The sequence below is a fragment of the Protopterus annectens genome, chromosome 14.part0, assembly GCF_019279795.1.
Source record: "Protopterus annectens isolate FY-2018-M chromosome 14.part0, PAN1.0, whole genome shotgun sequence".
Taxonomy (NCBI): domain Eukaryota; kingdom Metazoa; phylum Chordata; order Ceratodontiformes; family Protopteridae; genus Protopterus; species Protopterus annectens.
Window position 1 is genome coordinate 38,940,016 of NC_056748.1, and position 21,187 is coordinate 38,961,202.

The following is a 21,187-nucleotide window of genomic DNA, read 5'->3' on the forward strand; positions in this document are numbered from 1 at the left end:
TACTTGAAACACTGTGTGCAGTGAGATTAATTTCTCTTGCAGAGGAGCATTTCCATCCATTCATCATATTTCTTTGTTAACCAGGTATGCGGATTGACTCAAGCTTCCCTTTTGATATAGGCAACAAACATTAAAATAGGATCAGTACCTGTACACAGACTAAAACAAGATTGTAAGGTGAGAGCCTGTGTTCAGAGGTTCATAGGAGATTACCAGGCTAATGTCTCAAAAGCCCTTCTAAGCCTATCCCGTGTTACCTAATTTTCTATCCTAGGAGAAAGATAAGGGTCAGCAAGTGGCTTATAACTATTTTTACAGACTGCCTCTGTCCATAAGGGGCATGGGTGATTCCCCTTCCACTGATCCAGATTGCACTTTATTGTCAAGGAAGAGTTCTGCTTCACATGAATAGGAAGCGTATTCCAGAGGAGGAGCAATTGCTGGGACACACATTTGTCTCTCCAGCATGATCTATTCATGTCAGAGATCAGGTTTAGATCTTTGGATCTAAGTAATCCTCATGTAGTTAGTTTTACGAATATGCAACATATCCATCAGGGCTGGGTCAGAGACTGACTTGTAGATTGGCACGAATCACTCCTCAGTAGTCAGTATAAAGCTGAATACACTGATAGGGCTTTTAATTGGTCCACATATGACATGTTGGTTATACCCTGTAATTTTTTTTGTGAGAAACCTCTGAGGATACACCAACTGTTGCAGGAGCCTGGTGAGGTATATGCCAAAGGGTGCATTGTACTCGATTATTGGTCTGGGCTGAGTACAGTGGTACCATGACATCCTTAGATGTGGATGCCATGCCGTTACTTATAAGCTGAGCCATAGAGAAGGATTTCATAACCATATGGACACATGGTGGTCAAAGTTCAGATTACTGGCTTGAGTACCCAGATCTCTCACCAATGGGTGCACTTTTAGGGGAGTGCTACTAGTGCTGTAATTTGCAGGGGTATTTGATTTCTCAAAGGGTATTATTTTTTTATTTTTGCACTTCATCGCATTTAGTTTGAGGTCATGTCTCTGACACCAGTCATTAATCAGCATCACACTGGACTTGTAGTATGGGGTATGGGGTATCAACAGAGGGGGCAAACCTGTGGCCATGTTTGTCCTTGAAATTTATCCCCCCCCCCCCCAATTTCAAAATTGTTTAACAAAATCCAAGAAATTATAAATGACAATTTGCATTTTTAGGAATTATTTCCAAACACTCCTGTCAGCACTGGGAATACATGAATAATTCTGGAGTATTTTTTCTGATCTTTGTTTTTGCTCATAGTCATTTTAATTTTAGCTTAATAAAATAAAATTGTGTATTTTTGAATATGTTAATTTGTGCTTTGTTCATTGTGATTTGTGGTCACTCTAGTAGATTCCGAGTTTAGGATTTGTTAAAAAAATAATGATTTTTCCATGTTTCTTATTTATGAAACTGGTGGGTTATTCGCCAGCTAAACCAACTAGGCTCAAGTATATTAGTATTTATAGAGTATTGTGAGAAGCATGGAAGTAGTAATACCTGAGTATTTTTTAATTGATAACATTATGCATAATTCCAGATTAGTAATTAACTGTGTGGAATAGGAAATAGTGGTATGAAACGATGCAGTAATCTGGTGTGAACTAGTAGATGTCCCAGTTCAGGTTTCCATCTAGCTCAAGTCCTGATTTCTTTTAAGTGGTTCTGAGGGAAGTTCAAGTGTCAACAGTGTAGATGCTAGCACTGAGGGTGCCCCTTTCTCCATGTCAGTAGTGTTGCAGATAATGTCACCGAGAGGTGCCCCTCTTCTCATCTTTCAAGCAGATGATACTGAGGGGGTCCCACTCCTCACAGCATTCATATTGATGAAGATACTGTGGGGTACCCCTTCCCCCAGCTTTGATGCATTTAATAATGGTGAGGGGTGCCCTGCCCCCAAATCAGAGATGCTGAGAAGTGCCTCTTCATTCATACCTTTGATGTGGATGGTGACATTGGAGGTTGTCCCCTCCCCAAAGATAGTGATAGTGAGGGGTGTCCTTTGACACGTTTCTATCTTGCGATTGATGAAATTGATGGGTGCACTTTCTTTGTGTCTTTGATACATGTGATACAGTGGCATGCCATTTCCCATGTCAGTGACACAGATCATACTGAAACATCCGCATTCACCCATATCTGTAATGCATTCCTATTGCCAGTGATACTGATCTTAGTACTTAGGGTGCCCTCTTCTCTGTGTTTGTGATGCTAAGTATTGTACTGAATGGTTTCCCTTAACCCTGTTTTAGTGCTCAGGATGACAATACTGACAAGTGCCCCTTTGCCCTTGTCTAGTGCTGCAGCCAGGTATGCTTAGAAGCACCCCCTCCTCATCAGTGGTTTTATTGATGATACTGAGGGGGTGGCCCATCTCCTGCGTCATTGATACAAACAATAGTACTGGAGGGTGTCTGTTAATATATCAGTGATGAAGATAGCATTACCGAGGGGTACATCCTCTCCACATCTGTAATGCAAATGATTGTATTGAGGGATGCCCCATTCTGTGTGACAGTGATGCAGATGTTGGCATTGAAGGCTACGCCTCGTTTATATTGCACGTGGTAAACACTGAGGGGTGCCCCTTTCCCCATGTCAGTGATGATGATGATAATACTGAAAGGTATCCCTTTCCTTGTGTTAGTGTTACAGTTAATGACCCCCCCTCCCCTTCATTTTGCAAGAAGGTGCAAAGCCTTGTTAAATGGTATTTTATTGCTTTCTGCAGCCTGGTTCAGTTGCTGTATATCTGTCACATGCTTTCTTGGGTTCTGTTTTATAAATACTTAACAAGTGATGGTACCAAACGTGATACATGTCATGGTACAAAACGTGATACATCTCCTGTTACCAAATGTGATACATGTCATGGTACAAAACGTGATACATCTCCTGTTACCAAACGTGATACATGTCATGGTACAAAACGTGATACATCTCCTGTTACCAAACGTGATACATGTCATGGTACAAAACGTGATACATCTCCTGTTACCAAACGTGATACATGTCATGGTACAAAACGTGATACATCTCCTGTTACCAAACGTGATACATGTCATGGTACAAAACGTGATACATCTCCTGTTACCAAATGTGATGCATCTCGTGGTACAAAACTTGATGCATGTTATGGTGGAACCAAATGTGATTACTCTGTAATAGTTTTGAGATTTTACTCTTTGCCAGGTCATTCCACTTTTCTGTGTTTCTGTTACTTTAAATTCATTCACTGTTTTTGATTTTACAATCTCAATGGAAAGACTGTTCTGTACATTAACGACCCTTACTGTTCATAATATTCCCCAAGAACCATGTTCTCTCTGTCCTCCACGTGTGCCTATCTAAAAGTTGGACTTTTGTTTTTCTGCAGTGCTTACATCTGTCATGCTATTCTGCACCAACTTTTCTTTCAGGCGGTACATATTATTTTCCTGTTAAGACTTCTTTTCTTAGACAGAGCACATATATTATTTAGTTCCCTAGCTTTACATGAAGATCAAGCCTTCCCCTCTGCTGCGTTATGAAACTCATTCATTCCCCACCCCGAGGATAAGAGCCTGCTTTACAACTTGCTCCCGTCAGAGGTAAGAGTTGAGTGCTGAGAGTAATGCTGTCATCTTTTGCAGTATTTGGACTTTTTTTTTAGGCACTTTTGTTCTCATGCAGTAGCTGTGATTTATGCTACCTTCCACTCAAGCAACCTGTCTTTTGTCGTTGTCATGCGCATCACCTTTCATTCATGTAACCTGTGGTTTTATGGTCATAGTGGACATCGACTTTCACTTATGCAGTCTGTCATTTCATGGCTGTAGCGCATATGCCTACCTCCAGTCATGCAGCCTTTGGTTTTATGGTTCTACACACCGCAATCATCATAATCCTCTCCGTGACCCAACTATGGCCTCCTCCTGCAAAGATGAGTGAGGTCACTTCTATTACTCAGCACTCAGCTTCTTGCAGCTTTTGCAGCACTTTAACCACTATCTGAAGTCTGGTCATCCAGGGGGCAGAAGTTGGGACATAATCTGTGTAAGTCACAGAGCTGACTAGAGCATATACTAATGTTGTTTCTCTACTTATATTCCATTTTGTTGCTCTTGGCACCCATACAGAGTGGAGTCTACCGAGGTGTACATGTCGTTTTAGGTGTGACTAATTTCGCTGTCAGCATATAAAGAATAATTTACTGTTTAGTGCTGTTGACGATTTTCACTGTGTTGCAGAATCTGGTGACTTTTTCATACCGTCTCCTCACAGACTGCTGACTTTTGGACAATTGATATATTATTGTGCCTCCCTCCCATTCCATTTTAGCTATTGGTGGTGCTGTTCTCTAGTACGTGCTACCCAGACTCAGTGTAAGGTGCTGCACATTTCACCATCTCCTTGTATAAACTAGCTACCTCCACCTTCTCATATTAGTCCTGTTTCAGAGTTTTATGCTGTGTGCAAAGAAATTTGTTTTTTCTCTTCTGCCCATAAATGTCCCACCTTCACTGTGGATTCCTTTAACTGCTACCCTTTTATCATCTTTCTAGACAATCTTTAACTTGAGATAGCAGACAAGATCATGCTCCAAAGCTGGCAAACTTGTATTTTAATCATTTGTGAACAGCTGTGTTAAAGCTTTCTTAAGTTCTAGGTATACATCTAACACAGCCAATGCAGTATTTGTTACTCTTTAGAAATCCCCTTATAATAATCTCTGTTTGATCCTGTGTCTCAGTGATCACAATATTTATTATAAGTGATCTTTTTTTCAGTTTTCCATGTGTTAGGGAGTAAAGTAATTGGATAGGCTTTTCTTTAGATTCATAGGTAAAATAGTAGGCTATCAGTTAGAAGACTGTAACACGCTTCGCTAATAACCAGAGATTGGAATCAAACCCTGTACTTTGTATCTGTGAGGAGAAGACTTTAATTATTATGCCAGCCCCGCCCCCTATTGTAGCTGTTTTTTGTCAAAGAATACCGGTAAAGCAAATTATACATTTAATAAGCAAATAGGTGTTGTCTTCCCTTAGGTTGACAGATATCAAGATCAGGTCATTTATGCAAAAAAGGAACATATGTTAACCATAACACTTTTTTCAACCATATACATATCTGCAGTGAACTCATAACACAGCGTATGTCACACCAGCCTATCACTGTGCTGTGAACAGGTACAGACAGAACAATCTGTGAGACGTCAGGAAGAGCCTTATGTCACATGTAGTAGTGAGTACAAGCTGTGAGACGTCAGGAAGAGCCTTATGTCAAATGTAGTAGTGAGTACAAGCTGTGAGACGTCAGGAAGAGCCTTATGTCACATGTAGTAGTGAGAACAAGCTGTGAGACGTCAGGAAGAGCCTTATGTCACGTGTAGTAGTGAGAACAAGCTGTGAGACGTCAGGAAGAGCCTTATGTCATGTGTAGTAGTGAGTACAAGCTGTGAGACATCAGGAAGAGCCTTATGTCAAATGTAGTAGTGAGTACAAGCTGTGAGACGTCAGGAAGATGCCTTATGTCACATGTAGTAGTGAGAACAAGCTGTAAAACATCAGGAAGAGCCTTATGTCACATGTAGCAGTGAGTACAAGCTGTGAGACGTCAGGAGGAGCCTTATGTCACATGTAGTAGTGAGTACAAGCTGTGAGACATCAGGAAGAGCCTTATGTCACATGTAGTAGTGAGTACAAGCTGTGAGAGGTCAGGAAGAGCCTTATGTCAAATGTAGTAGTGAGTACAAGCTGTGAGACATCAGGAAGAGCCTTATGTCAAATGTAGTAGTGAGTACAAGCTGTGAGACGTCAGGAAGAGCCTTATGTCACATGTAGTAGTGAGAACAAGCTGTGAGACGTCAGGAAGAGCCTTATGTCACATGTAGTAGTGAGTACAAGCTGTGAGAGGTCAGGAAGAGCCTTATGTCACGTGTAGTAGTGAGTACAAGCTGTGAGACATCAGGAAGAGCCTTATGTCATGTGTAGTAGTGAGTACAAGCTGTGAGACATCAGGAAGAGCCTTATGTCATGTGTAGTAGTGAGAACAAGTTGTGAGAGGTCAGGAAGAGCCTTATGTCACATGTAGTAGTGAGTACAAGCTGTGAGACATCAGGAAGAGCCTTATGTCACATGTAATAGTGAGTACAAGCTGTGAGACATCAGGAAGAGCCTTATGTCACATGTAGTAGTGAGAACAAGCTGTGAGACGTCAGGAAGAGCCTTATGTCACGTGTAGTAGGAAATCGATGGTGCTGATGGTCACCCACATATCTGCATGTGAATAAAAGAGGTATGGTGTTAGAACATTAATTACTTTTTTTTTCTCCAAACAGTTAGAGACTTTATTACCTTGACTAACATGGCGAGAACAGACCCCAGTTACGTTGTAAGGGCATAGTGCATGAAATCAATCTGAATACCAATGTGTTTGTGTATGTGATATTTAAGGTAAGTGTGCCGTTGTCTTGCCAGGGTGAGGGGGGAGTTGTACGTTGGAACAGTAGTGATATTATGTGTTGCATACACGGGGCGAGGGGAAAGTTGTAGGTTGGAACAGTAGTGATATTATGTGTTGCATACATCTGATGGTTTGTAGATGATGTTCTTCGTTCCCCATTGCTGCAGTCCTTACTATTGGGTGTAGTCCGCTGTCCAGTCGGCCCGAATACCAGAGTATATGGCTGACGTCGGTCAGGGCGCATTAGACTGACGTCAGTACGTCAGGGTACTAATGCGCATGACCGGCGTCATATCCTCAGTCTTTTTTGCCGCATGGTCCGATGCAGAAGCAGTTTTGCGAGTGCAGGTTGGCGTTCTGAAATATTTCCGAAACCGGAGTTTCAGACCGAAGCAGAGTTGGCTAAGTACCCCGTTGGGGAACATTTTGGTTTTTTCTTGCCTCAGTATTTAACCGGATGTCAGAAAAAGTGAATAACTGTATTTCTTGTGGGAAACAGATACCTCATAGGGATTACCATACCTTGTGTATACCTTGTTTAGGGCCTGAGCACGACGTTGTTGGTTGCCGCTCTTGTGCTAGGTTTAACAAACGCACTATTAAGAGGAGGTTAGACTGTGCCAGGTTAGTGTTTGGGAAGCGTTGCAATTATAAAATGCCGTCGGATGCTCCGACGCCCGCTTCGTCCAAGAAGCGCAAGGACAAAACAGCGAAGCCTAGGGTTGATGAACCGGCAGTCCCGGACGTCGGTTCTTTAGAAAGCTCAGTGGAGCCAGAGGTTTTGCCAGGAGTTTCCATGGAGTCTCAGGCAGAAACTTTACTGTTACAGGATGTGCCTTCTCAGGAGGTAGGCCAGGCTGAGGGGGCTTCTCAGGTAACTGTTCTTCCCTCTCTTCCCAAGGTAGTTAGAGCCTCTCCTTCTGTTGCCAAAACTTCTTTGAGAGGTAGGCCTAGTTCAGCTTCAGTGGGGGCTTCTCCTAGCATTTCGGGTTCTGTACCTAAGAAACATATGCTTAAAATGGCAGAAGATTTGATTACTATGATTAGAGGTTCTATGCCCCCTCCTGATAAGAGGCCTAGGGTGGAACCGGAGTTTGATAGTTTTGAACAGTGTTCAGAGGCTTCTGAGTCTTCTGCGGAAGATTTGCAGGAGTATCCTCCTTATTCTGATTCTGATGTGGATGACTCCACTCCTACAGCTTCTCCTCCTGAGGATTTTTCTTTTTCAGAGACTCTGCACTCCATGAGGGAGCACTTTAAATGGGAAGGCCAGGATTACTCTGATTCCAGGAAAGGGCTTAGGGAATTCTTGTTTTTACCCCAGCATAGGCCCTTAGCTATCCCTCCTGTGTTGAATGTGGTGGAAGATGTTTTTGCAGAGGCTTCCCTGAACCCTGACTCTTTGCCTCCTGCTCCTGTTAAACCTGATAGGTATTATAGGGTGCCCGAAGCTCATAAGTATTTGTTTAAGAGTCCTAGGGCGGACCCAGAAACTGTTTCTCAGGGGCCTAAAGGTGTTAAGGCTTCTGTGGTTAAAAATCCTGTTCCCACTGATAAAGAGGCAAGGGCTTTGGATAGGTGGGGAAAGAAAGTGTATACTTCTTCCACTTTAGCCATGAGAGCGTTGAATTGTCAGTTTCACATGCTAAAATATCAAAATTATCTCCTTTCACAATTGAAATCTAAGGTGGATGCTTTGGCGGAAGGTATTGAGTGTAAAGAGTTGCTGGATTTGGTTCATGTGTCTGAACAAGTGGGTAAGCATTCTTTGCAATGTGGTTTTGATGCTGTACAGGCCTCCTCGAGGGTGGCTGCCACTAGTTCTGTTCTTCGCAGGCATGCCTGGTTGAGGGATCAGAATTTAGCTGAGCATGTTAAGACAAGGATTTTGGATGCTCCTTTACAGTCTGATGTGTTGTTTGGTTCGCCTGTGGAAGCAGTTTTAAAGAAAATGGAGGACAAAGCTAAGTCTATGCAAACTGTTAAAGATTTTTACAGGTGCAGCCACCAAGTTTAGTAGAAATTGGCCTGCTAAGGGGTGGACATATCCTGCTTATGATTCCCAGTCTAGGGGTAGGTCTAGACGTGGTAGGGGCAGGGCTCAAGGTTCTTTAGGCCTAGAACAGGGAGTTCACCTGCTCAGACTTCTGGTGAGGGCAGGGGTCAGTCCTTTCGTAAACAGACCCAATGACCTGCCTTTTCAGCTGCCAGTAGATTCTCGTCTGGCAGCTCCTTTGGGAGGAAGATTGTCTCTTTTCAAAGAAAATTGGGATTTAATTACTCAAGACAGATGGGTGTTGGATATCATTCACCACGGTTACAGGTTTTATTTCCATACAATGCCCCCTTTCAAAGGCATGCCAGACGTTCCTCCTCCACAAAGAAAAGAAGCTCACAAGCAAGTTTCTCAATTACTCCAGATGGGGGCCATTCAGCCAGTCCCTGTATCAGAAAGGGGCCTAGGATTTTATTCTCGCCTGTTCCTAGTACCAAAGAAGGGGAACACGTGGAGACCAATTTTGGATTTATCTCTCCTCAACACTTATCTGGACATTCCCAAGTTCAAGATGTTGACGTTACAACAGCTTTTACCTCTGCTGGGCAAGGATCACTGGATGGTAACTTTAGATCTCAAGGAAGCTTACCTTCATGTGCCTATAAGGCTAAGTTGCAGGAAGTATCTGCGTTTCGAGCTGGAAATTCTCATTATCAGTTCTCTGCATTGCCCTTTGGCTTATCTACTGCCCAGAGTATTCACAAAGGTTCTGGCTCCAGTGATAGCTTACTTCAGGCTACAAGGAATTCAAATCTATCCTTACTTGGACGACTGCCTGATTCTGGCTCAAGAAAAGGAAGACCTTCTACAGCATCTGGAATATGTTATAGCAGTGCTAAGATGCCTAGGGTATTCTGTGAACGAAATAAAGTCCAGTCTAGTACCCTCTCAAGACATGTGCTTTCTGGGAGTGAGACTGAATACAGCAGCCCAGATGGCCTTTTTAACCCCGGACAAACAACAGAGTCTATCACTTTACTTCCATCAACTATCTCATCAGTCCGTGCTGACTGCAAGGACAGTCCTTCAAGCATTAGGGTTCATGGCATCTTGTATTCTGGTGCTTCCCAATGCCAAACTGCATATGAGGAAGCTACAATGGTATCTCAAAAATGTATGGACACAGCACTGCCAGGATTTGGACACTGTCATTCAAATAATACCTTGCCTTCAAAACAAATTTTTGTGGTGGGCTCAGGAATGTCACCTAAACAAGGGACTCTCTGTGACCCGGCCAGAGGCGAGTCAGATTTTAATGACAGATGCCTCGGACATTGCTTGGGGAGCTCATCTAAATGGAAAGTGGATACAAGACAAGTGGCCTGCCAGACTACAGCATCTACATATCAACATGAAGGAGATGTTAGCAGTCCAGTTTGCATTAATGGCTTTCAAGGAGTTACTTCTTCCAGGGCAGGTGTTGATTCTAACAGACAACACAACTGTCATGTGGTACATCAACAAGCAAGGGGGAACACATTCTTATCCTCTATGCAGGCAAGCAATGATTTTGTGGGAGACGGCTCTCAGTTTACAGCTAAATCTTCAGGCAAGGTTTCTGCCGGGAGCACAGAACTCCTTAGCAGATGTGTTAAGCAGACAAATCATGGATCCCCACGAGTGGAAACTGGATCTTCATGTATTTCAGAAATTGACAGTGTCATGGGGAACTCCAGACATAGATCTGTTCGCTTCTCCACTAAACCACCAGCTGCCAAAGTATTGCACAAAGGGGTTTCATCACACAGCTTGGAAAGTGGATGCTCTGTCTTTCAGTTGGAAAAACCTTCATGTGTATGCCTTTCCACCTCTGCCTCTTCTTCCAAAGGTACTATTAAAGGTCAGACAAGACAGGCCAAGGATGATTTTGATAGCTCCAGATTGGCCTCGGCAACACTGGTACCCACTACTACGGAGTCTGGTAAAGAAGCCTCCGTGGCCTTTACCTCTGATTCCTCATCTGTTATCTCAGAAGGACGGTCATCTGCTCAATGTCAAGCTTCACTCTCTTCATCTAACAGCCTGGCATATTCTGTGTTGAAACACAGCAGGTCTCAACTTCCTCAACAAGTTTTAAATGTGATTATGGAAGCTAGAAGACCTAGTACAAGGAAAGTGTACGCAGAAAAATGGAAGAGATTTTTATTTTGGAGTACGGCAAAGAATTTAGAGATTTCTGAGCCTAATTTGAGTGGGGCTCTTCAATATCTTACTGAGTTATTGGACAAAGGTTTGTCCTTCTCTTCCATTAAGATTCATGCTGCAGCAATTTCAGCTCACTATGATTGTGACCCACCATTGTTTTCGCATCCTTTGTTCAAGCAGTTTCTTAGAGGGGTAAAGAATATAAGACCCCCACGTAGAGCTCCTACTCCTGCTTGGGATCTCAATTTTGTGTTGGAAAAACTTACTCTACAACCTTTTGAGCCTGCGGCTACTGCTGAATTGAAATACTTGTCATGGAAGACTGCTTTTCTGTTGGCTATTACTTCTGCAAGAAGGGTGTCTGAGTTGCAGGCCCTTATGGCAGTAGAGCCCTTTTGATTTTCCATAAGGATAGGGTATCATTACGTACTAATCCATCCTTTATGCCTAAGGTGGTTTCTAGTGTGGCTTTAAACCAAACTATTCATTTGCCTACTTTTTATGCAGACCCCCAAAATAAAGGGGAAAAGATTTTGCACACTTTAGATGTACACAGGCAATTGCGTTATTATTTAAGCAGGACTAAGGATTTTAGGCAGTCTCAGCAGTTGTTTGTTTCTTTTGCTTTGAGTTCGAGGGCAAGCCTGTGTCAAAACAAACTATTTCTAGGTGGATTGGCTTTTGCATTGCATTTTGTTATTCCCATCATGGCAAGGAGATTCCAGCTGGGATTAGGCCTCATTCCACTAGGGCTACTGCCACTTCAACAGCATTTCTAAGGGGTGGCAACTAAGGATATTTTGGAAGCAGCTACTTGGAGTTCAGTGCATACTTTCTCTAAGCATTATCACCTTCCTATCTACTCTAAGTCTAGGGCTGGTTTTGCCACAGCTGTTTTGCAAGGCATGTTGTCAGCTCCTGCTTCTTTATGATTTGCCAGCCTCCCTTACCTCTGCTTTGGGATTCTACCCAATAGTAAGGACTGCAGCAATGGGGAACGAAGAACATAGTACAGTTTTGTACCTACCATAAATGTAGATGTTCGAGGATCCCCATTGCTGCAGTCCAATTTACCCTCCCTCCTTCCCCTCTGTGTTTAGGGGTGGTTGTGTAGGTGAGGTTACATGCTGATATTTTTGTATATATTCTTGTATATATTGTGCATATTTGTGGTGCAGGTATTTTGGGCCTTGTCTTTTTAGGGTCTTCTGACATCTGGGGCAAGAAAAGACTGAGGATATGACGTCGGTCATGCGCATTAGTACCCTGACGTACTGACGTCAGTCTAATGCGCCCTGACCGACGTCAGCCATATACTCTGGTATTCGGGCCGACTGGACAGCGGACTACACCCAATAGTAAGGACTGCAGCAATGGGGATCCTCGAACATCTACATTTATGGTAGGTACAAAACTGTACTTTTGTGGCAGAGACAATGTGGGAGTAAACAGGCGTAAAGTTTTTTGTACAATATATGTGGCATCACAGTATTTATGTGTATGCATGTTGTTAATAGACACACACACACACGCACACACTTTTGCACGTGCATTTTTAATTTTGTAAAAAAAAAAATAATGTTTGACCTGATGTTGAATTACTGCTTAGTTGTAAACAACAGAAAATACATATAAGTTCCATTTTATTTCTAAAACATGAGTGGCAGACATAACTTATGCCATAATAAACACTTCTTCAGCAGGTCACAAAGAGATTGTAACTAAGATGCTGTCCCCGACACCCCTTAAATAATCATGTCTTCTCTCTCATATAACTGGTTGAAGAGCTGGGTGAGTGATGCATGCATTTCAGAGATGGAAAGTAGTGGTAAAAGCAATTTCTTGGAAGGCAAAAAAATGGAACAGAGGCTGCTGGAAACCTTTTAATTAGTACTAATTACCTGAGCAGAAAATGTTGGAGGCTTGAAAGGATTTGTGTCACTGAGTGAAAGATCAAAGAATGCAATGCTTGCGTTTTAATCTGCCAGCTAGAAAAATGAGTAAGGGGTAATAATAGGACCCCTGAGAGTGACGTCCCAGGTGGTCGTGGTCTTAATCCCTTTTTTACAGTGAAGGCCCAAGGCCTTGTTCTAGAATTGTAATCACATGATTTAACTTTGCTTTGATTTTAAAACACTGAGTCATTTTTACCACCACTTGAAAATGTAGTTGCAGTGCTGAAACCTTTCCTGTTCCACAGTATGGCTAGAAGCCTGCTGTAAGCAAGTCTTCACTTTTTTTTTTTCATTTTAAGCAAGTTTTTTCAAGTTAACCTTTATTGAACATATTTTGCTTAGAACCAGGCAGTTCTGTGAGGGGTCACTGTGCTGTATCAAAGCTTTGATGTGGTTTGTTAAAGTTGGCTGAGGGGGCGTGTGTGTGTGTGAGTGTGTGTGTGTGTGTGTGTGTGTGTGTGTGTGCGCATACATGTAACTGGCGTGCATTAAACCCCTTCATTCAGTAGCACCGAAGTGACAGTTTCTTTAGATTTTACCCATAGATCACACCAGAATTCTTACTGGTTTTCTTGTCTTTGAGTAGGATGTTCACATATATCTCTTCCCAGATAAGTGCTGACCAACAGAGAGTTGTCAGACTTGTGAGGTTGTGCTGGGGATGGGTGAGGTGCAGGAAGGTTCTTCCTATCTAGCATGTCTGTCTGTCTGCCTGCACTAGAACATTTTGGTAAAATTCCCTTTCAAGTTACCATTGTTTTGTAATTTTATGAAAAAAGCTAAAACAACATGAAGAGAAAGCAGTTATAGCAGAATGAATACCTTTAAGTTGTTCTTGTTTTGAAGTAGCTGTACCCAGGTTCTGTAAGGAGGAGAGATAGTTTGCTCAAGTTAAGTTAGTATAATGTAGTGTGCAAGTGCCATGAACAGGATGCAAACTTAGTTTTCCCCTTTGTTTTTAGTGCTCATAATTAATTTGCTCTTTGCGAGTACAATAGAAATAAGAAGCCCAGCTTATCTGAGTGTTTTCTGAAAATGGCTGCACTTGAGCCCCTTAGGACTTAATTCTGACTTGTCCAACAAGGAGTATCAGACAGGTCACTATAGCCAGTATGCACTGGGATAGCACTCCTGTGTTTAGCAGCATAGCTTGCGCAACATTTGTAATTTAAACTGGGAAGGGAGTTGCTCTGATTACGTATAAAGACCCGTGTTCATATCCCAGCACATCTGAATATTTTTCATGCAGCAGTTTATTTTGTGGGGTATTGCATTTAACATAGGTCCTACCTTATTCATTGTTTAGCTGGACATACATGGGTCCTACCCTATTCATTGTTTAGCTGGACATACAAAGATCCTACCTTATTCATTGTTTAGCTGGACATGAGACAGGGTCCACAGGTGATGTTTTCTGAGGAGCTGTAATGTCTGTACAGAAAGTCGTTGGATGCTTCGTCAAAGCAAAATTCACCATATCTTGTTCCTGAAAGACTGATTTAATGAACATGACCTTTTCAAGTCTTGACCACTTTTGTTAAGTTTTGAAAAGCAATGTTTTTCTGTTCAAAAACTGATTTTGTGTGTGTATGTCTGTGAATGTATCATGGTGATTGTCCCAGTACTTTGGGATCACAACAGTGGAGGAAGTATTTTTCTCTGTCAAGATGCTGAAACCTCAGACATGGTTATTTTAAGCATGGGTACAGAAGGAAACAACTCCTTGCCAAGGGCATATCAGAACTGTAGTGACTGCAGGGTCATATCTGGGCATTATTGATGGTCCTCCTAGTTGAGCCCTACTTACCACCCCAACCCTCCCTCCACTCACCAACGTTGTTGATGTATGATTAATTCAGATTTTATATATCTACGTCTATATCTATATCTATATGTATACTATATCTATATCTAACTGCGGTGGTGGTGCGGCAGTAGCATTGTCACCTCACAGATAGACGTTGCCCTGTTCGATTCTCAGCTACAGCGTCTTCTGTGTAGAGACATGCGTGAATGGGCGTACCTTCATTGAAGGTTGTGCGTCAGGGCTGGCAACTCAGCAAGTAAAAATCTACTGCCAATCATTAGCGGACCGGAGTTCCGCTGTGGCGACCCCTAACCGGGAAAAGCCGAAAGAAACAACAACTATATCTATATCTAATCTCTCTCTCTCTCTTTATATATATATATATATATATGGGATCCATACAGATTCCCGACGGCACTTTCTGCCGAAGCAGAAATCACAGAGCATACATAACCGAAAGTGCTGTTCACTGAAGCAGCACTTTAAGTTATGTATGCTGGTTGTGCCGGTCACACTACAGTGCTGTTAAGGGAGAATTCACTTTTCCCCACTGTAGTGCGACCTCAGAGTGAGAATATAAAAGTAGAGGCTGTGGGGGGCACATAAAAGAAGATTTAGTGTTTTTTTTTTTTTTTTTTTGAACGGACTTTAACGAAAGCACTTTTTCGGTGAAAGTACTTTCGTTAAAGTGCATTTGGGTATTGTGGATTCGGACTATTGAACTTGCGTTCAATAGTCCTAGATCCGTATATTTTTATATATATATATATATATATATATATATATATATGGGTCTAGGACTATTCACTGAAAGCACATTTCACCTAAACTCAAACTGGTGTGCACTTTTCACCGAAAGCTCAATTCACTTAAAACACAATTCACCAAAACACATTTCACCTAAAGTTGTAGATGGCCTTGTCTCCACTGTAGTGCGACCCTGAAGTTAGTTTATATAGTAGGAGGGGTGTGGGGAGCATATTTTGAACTATATACATGGATATTTGCAATTTCAGTAGATTACTCTTTTCCAAACATGATATCTACTTACAATATGTGGGGGGCTACGCCCCCACACCCCCAATGTGGGGGGTGGTGCCCCACATCCCCCCTACTATATATACTAACTCCAGGGTCATACTACAGTGGGGACAAGGCCATCTCAAACTTTAGGTGAACTGTGTTTCGGTGAATTGAGTCTTAGGTGAATTGTGCTTTCAGTGATTTGTGTTCAGTCATTTGTGTTTAGGTGAAATCTGCTTTTGATGAAATGTCCTAGACCCATATAATATATATATGTGTGTATATATATATATATATATATATATATATATATATATATATATATATATGGGTCTGCTTTGTTGAATAAAAAACACATTTGACTGAAACTCATTTTGTCTAAACAGGTATATGCCGTGTTCCCCACTGTAGTGCAATCCTGGAGTTAGTATATACAGTTGGGGGGGTGTAAACCATAGACATGGATTCCTACAAGTCAAATGAATAACTGGTTCCAGAAAATAATATATACCTAAACTATGTGGTGGGGCTGTGCCCCCCACACCCCTCCCCCTAACTGTATATACTAACTCCAGGATCAAACTACAGTGGGGAACAGGGCATATACCTGTTTAGACAAAATGATTTTCAGTCAAATGAGTTTTCAGTGAAGTGAGCTTTCAGTGAATTGTGCTCAGGCAATTAATTTTCAGTGAAATGAGGCTTCAACAAAATGAGTTTCAGTGAAGTGTGTTTTCTATCAAACAAAGTAGACCCATGTATATATATATATATATATATATATATATCTATAAAAGTTCAATCATACACAATAGTGAACACAAAGAAAACCAAAAACAATCTATTTCCTCCCCCGATATTAAAACTAACCCCCCCCCCCCATAACACTAGCGTCAAATTTGTCTGAATAGTGGCAGTGTTACGGGAATGTTTTAATGATGGTAAGGTGTACAGTTACGGTTGGGGGAAGGGACAACGTTAGGGTTAGCACCCATTACTAAAGAGCGGAGGGGGGCTCCACCCTCTTGCACCACTTTTGTAATAAGTACTAATCCTAACCCTAACCCTAGCACTGCCCCTTTCCTCAACCCTAACATCTTAACATCATTAAAACCTTCCTGTAACACTGCCACTACACAAGGCAGACTCAGACACACTTACATTCAAAAAGACACACAAACAACACATCTGTCCCCTAAACTAAAGATTACCCTTACCCTAAAACAGACAAACTCACAGACAAATATACAATATTCACCCTTCACTCATCCCTGACCCAGGCCCTAACTCTAACTCACATGCACACACGCATGCATACTGTCACTTCCCGACCCCACTTACCTGTATTCCATGCCATTGACATAGACACCATTCGGCCATCTGTACCATTGACATTAAATCACATCCTTGCATTTGTTGAACAAACATGCATTCAGTAAAATGCAGGACCACTATATATACATATATTTTTATATATAGATATATATAAAATATATGATATCACAATATATCAACATATTAAAAACAAAAGTACATATTTACTATTCTATATTTTGCTATAAAATGTATTAAAACAAATGTAGACTACTTGACTCCTAGATTACCTCAAATGCCACAGTTCCTGAAGTTCCACTCCCATGGTCTGCTTAAGACACTCAGTTTTACGGACCACTGGCACCCTGTGTTCATACAATGCCTCAATGGGTCTTAAAAGTAATTGTGTCCCCAAATGAGATAGGTACTCTAAAAGGACCTTCTGAGCACTTCTGCCCCATCTCTGTCACCTTTCCTGACGTTCTTTTGCCTCTTTTTTCAGTCTTCCTCTGTCTTCTTCTTACCCCATTTCATTCAGTCCTTCCTCCTCTTTATCTCCCATTTCAAATAGTTATATATTGTTCCCTGTATATTATGTTTTACAAAAGTAAGTTATACTAAATGAGGTTATGATAGTGTACACATACTTTTCTAAACTATTTTACTGAATTAATTACTGTATCGTATGCTTATGACTGTGTTCATCGATGCTGCATACTGTACAGACTTCGACATCTCTGCGTGCTTGTTCTTACGTCACCACTGTTGCACTGAGATTGATTTACAAGTTATGGTTTCTTTGGTTGTCTTTATCACAGGCAAAGCTTGAAAATGGTCCATATGGGTCAGTGTTCTGCCTTGGTTAACAAATTGCAAATAAATAAAGTCTGCCTTTGTAAGTATGGTACAAACTCCATCATTTTTGAGAGGTTCTGAAGATTGCATTTAGCATACCATGCTTCTCTGAAGTAAGCTCATTTATTTGTTTTTGTTTACCAGGAAATTCCTGCTGGACAAAGCCCGTTTTCAGCAAAGGCACATAGAGAAAATGTCCAGCCGATACTTTTAAGATACTCATGACAAAACAAATGTCTTTACAAAGTTGCATTACACAGATAGTTATTAAGTCATCTAGATACAAACAGGTAATTGTTCTATAGCAACACTGTGCAAAAATAAAGCGGGTATTTATTCTGTGGTGACATTATACATGGTATTAAATTCCAGGTATAAATTAATATGCAAACAGTTCATGAGCAATATATGTGACAAGCAGATATTAGATATGATTTATAAGGGGTCTACTTTACAACAACGAAATGTCACTTAACCGAAACCCATATCACGAGACAAAAACACCGACAGCACCAACACACCAATGTCTGGGAACACCGACTAACCACCCCAGGTAAGTAACTGCTTGGGCCATCCTGTTGAACTTTGCCTCTTACACCCATGATATTGTGATCTCGGAGTTGGTATATTTAGTTAGGGGGGATGGGAAGGTGAAGACACCACATCATGTTTGCGTCGGATGGCCAAACAGTTACTTACCTGAAGTGGTTAGTCAGTGTTCCGGGACCACAGTCTGTTGGTACTGTCTGTGTTTTCATCTCAGTGATATGGGTTTCAGGTAAGTGGCATTTCGTTGTTCTAAAGTAGACCCCTTATAAGACATGGGTAAGGAGGGTTACAGTATAGACATTAGGAACAAATAAAATTGTGACAAGGAGTCTGAAACATTAGTCAGTAGGTAGATGATAGTTAAAGCTAGAATAGGGAGACAGGCATTGTATAGCTAATAAGTCAAGGTTACTGGGAGTAAGAATAATAGGGCACTCACTGACACAGAATCTGGTTATAAGAGAGTGGTGGACAGTATTTGAATGAACTATATACATTTCTGTGAGGAATTCACTGCTGCGCTAGACAAGAGATTGTATGTACCTGTAAGTCTTTGCTGATGATTGTGAAGAATAAATTTTATCAGCCTTTTTCATGACACTTTGTTTCCATAAGCATCATAAGAAGCAGGGATCTCTGCATCATTTTTAGTAATGGATGCAGAATTTCCTTATGTTGATTAATACACATTCAGAGTTATTATAGTACTAAGAGCTGTCTTTATGAAAATTGTGCCAGAAGATGGAACTAATCAAGGGCTGATGTTAGTAAAATGTAGCAGTTGGATGGAACTAATCAAGGGCTGATGTTAATAAAATGTAGCAGTTGGATGGAACTAATCAAGGGCTGATGTTAATAAAATGTAGCAGTTGGATGGAACTAATCAAGGGCTGATGTTAATAAAATGTAGCAGTTGCCAGCCTTAGTGTGCACCTTAGACAGAGATGATTTGGACCCTGTGGTACTACAGGGAGGAAGTGGTTGTAGTATGTGGGGGAACCCACTGTAGCTCATGCGAGCCCTCTGTAGTTCACAGAGGAGGAGGCCCATGTAGTTGTGGGTGAGCCTGCTAGAACTTATGGGGGCCCTCTGTAGTTCACAGAGGTGGAGGCCCATGTAGTTCATGGTTGAGCCTGCTGTAACTTATGGGGCCCTCTGTACTTCACAGAGGAGGAGGCCCATGTAGTATAAGAGGGAGCCCACTTTAGTTAATGAGTGAGCCTGCTGTAGCTTATGGGGGCCCTCTATAGTTCATGAAGAAGGAGGTACATGTAGTTGTGGGTGATTCTCCTGTAACTTATCGTGGCCCTCTGTAGTTCATTTAGGAGGAGGCCTGTGTAATGTAAGAAGGAGCCCACTGTAGCTCATGAGTGAGTTTGCTGTAGCTTATGGGGCTCTCTGTAGCTCACAGAGGAGGAGGAGGCCCATGTAATGTAGAAGGGACTCACTATAGCCTTTGGGTGAGCTTGCTGTATCTTTTAGGGGCCCTCTGTAGCTCATGAGTGAGTTTGCTGTAGTTTATGGGTGCCCTCTGTAGTGCACAGTGGAGGAAGCCCATGTAGTGCAAGAGGGAGCTGACTGTAGCTCGTGGGTGAGCCTGCTATAGACTTGAGCATGAAGACGCATCCTCTCAGGGGAGATGAACCTTTAAGTAATGATATTTAGGACACAAATCTTTTCAAACAGCTTTGTTCTATTTTGTTTGTACGTGGAATAGTCAGAATACAAAGCAGTTGTAAGGAAGAGTAATGCACTTCTGGGATGCATTTTTATTGTTCTATTTATTAATTTATTTATTGTGGGCTCAGTGGATCTGCGTAGTGCACATAACCCCTTTTTTCCTCCACAGAGACAAGAACCCTCCAGTCCATTAGGTCTTCAGCAGAGACGAGAATCCGGTGTTATCCTAGGAACTGTCCTGTCCCCACCCACTTGGTAGCCTGCACTTCCTCAACTGCTGTTCTTGGGAGGTGCATGCGCACTATCATGCATGAACAACTTTCCAGCTAAGTAGCTCACCACTATATTGCATGGGCATGTGAGGCTCCTTGCTGTAAATAATGCATCTGCACTCCTGTAGATGTCATCATTGCAGTGAGCTGAACTGACCCTCTCCCCAGGTTGGGTAAGTTATCACTGATCACTCACTGCCATCCACCCTAATCTGGTGCTGCTAGACGAATACAATTTGCCTGGGGTACAGTCAGGCCTTCCTCCTTCTAACCATGGGGCCAAAGCTGATGTATGTCTTAAGTTCTGTACATCTGTAGTGTAAGTTATAGTGTGGCTGTGGCTGAACTTGTACTTTCATTACATTTGTAACTCTTTGATTGTACCTATATTTGTAATTTGATGGTACATGTATTTGTTTTGGTGCCTTTATGTTTAATTTGACCCTGCATATATTTATAATTTGACTTTACCTGTGTTTATTCGACTGTACTTTTATTTGTCCTCCAACTGCATCTTTATTTAATGGCCTTTGAATACACCTTTAATTGTGTAGCCTTACTGAAGCTATGGGTCTATTTTCTACATATTGTGACGCTGTTTTTTGATGAAGTCTCAGATCACCAAGTATGTTTACCTAATTTCCCATGGCCTAAGTAAAGTGTAGTGCTGCTTGCCTCTATAGTGCAACTTGGTCATTTAACTGGTTAAAAATAAATAGAGAAGGTACCTGGCAACTGGTGATCCTTGTAGATATTCTAATCAAAACAGTAACATTTAAGTCACTATTGCAACTTTGCCTGAGCATTTCTCAAAAGAAATGTTCTTTGTATTTCAGCAGACTGGAGAAATCTTAAAAATACTCGGACAGTTGTCAAGGAAGATTGATGTAAACAAATGTGGCTTTGTCCATTACCCATTCCCATGCAAAGTTAAGTTTGCATTTCGTGTCTGCTTTTTAACAGTGTGATTTTCTTTGTTGGTGTTGTGACAGAAGGAAAGGAGGCACTACATGCACAGAAAAAAAAAGTAAACCTCATTAAGGC

General features: G+C 41.6%; 1 protein-coding gene across 1 annotated transcript in view; it reads left to right on the forward strand.

Annotated features, from left to right (window-relative positions):
- Positions 1-3,535: 3,535 nt before the first annotated feature.
- The window catches only part of LRMDA (leucine rich melanocyte differentiation associated), a 2,308,867-nt gene continuing 2,291,215 nt past the window's right edge, over positions 3,536-21,187 (forward strand). The window contains exon 1 of the mRNA XM_044055519.1: positions 3,536-3,630. Coding sequence (XP_043911454.1) covers positions 3,536-3,630 — 95 coding nt within the window. The remainder of the gene's footprint in view (positions 3,631-21,187) is intronic.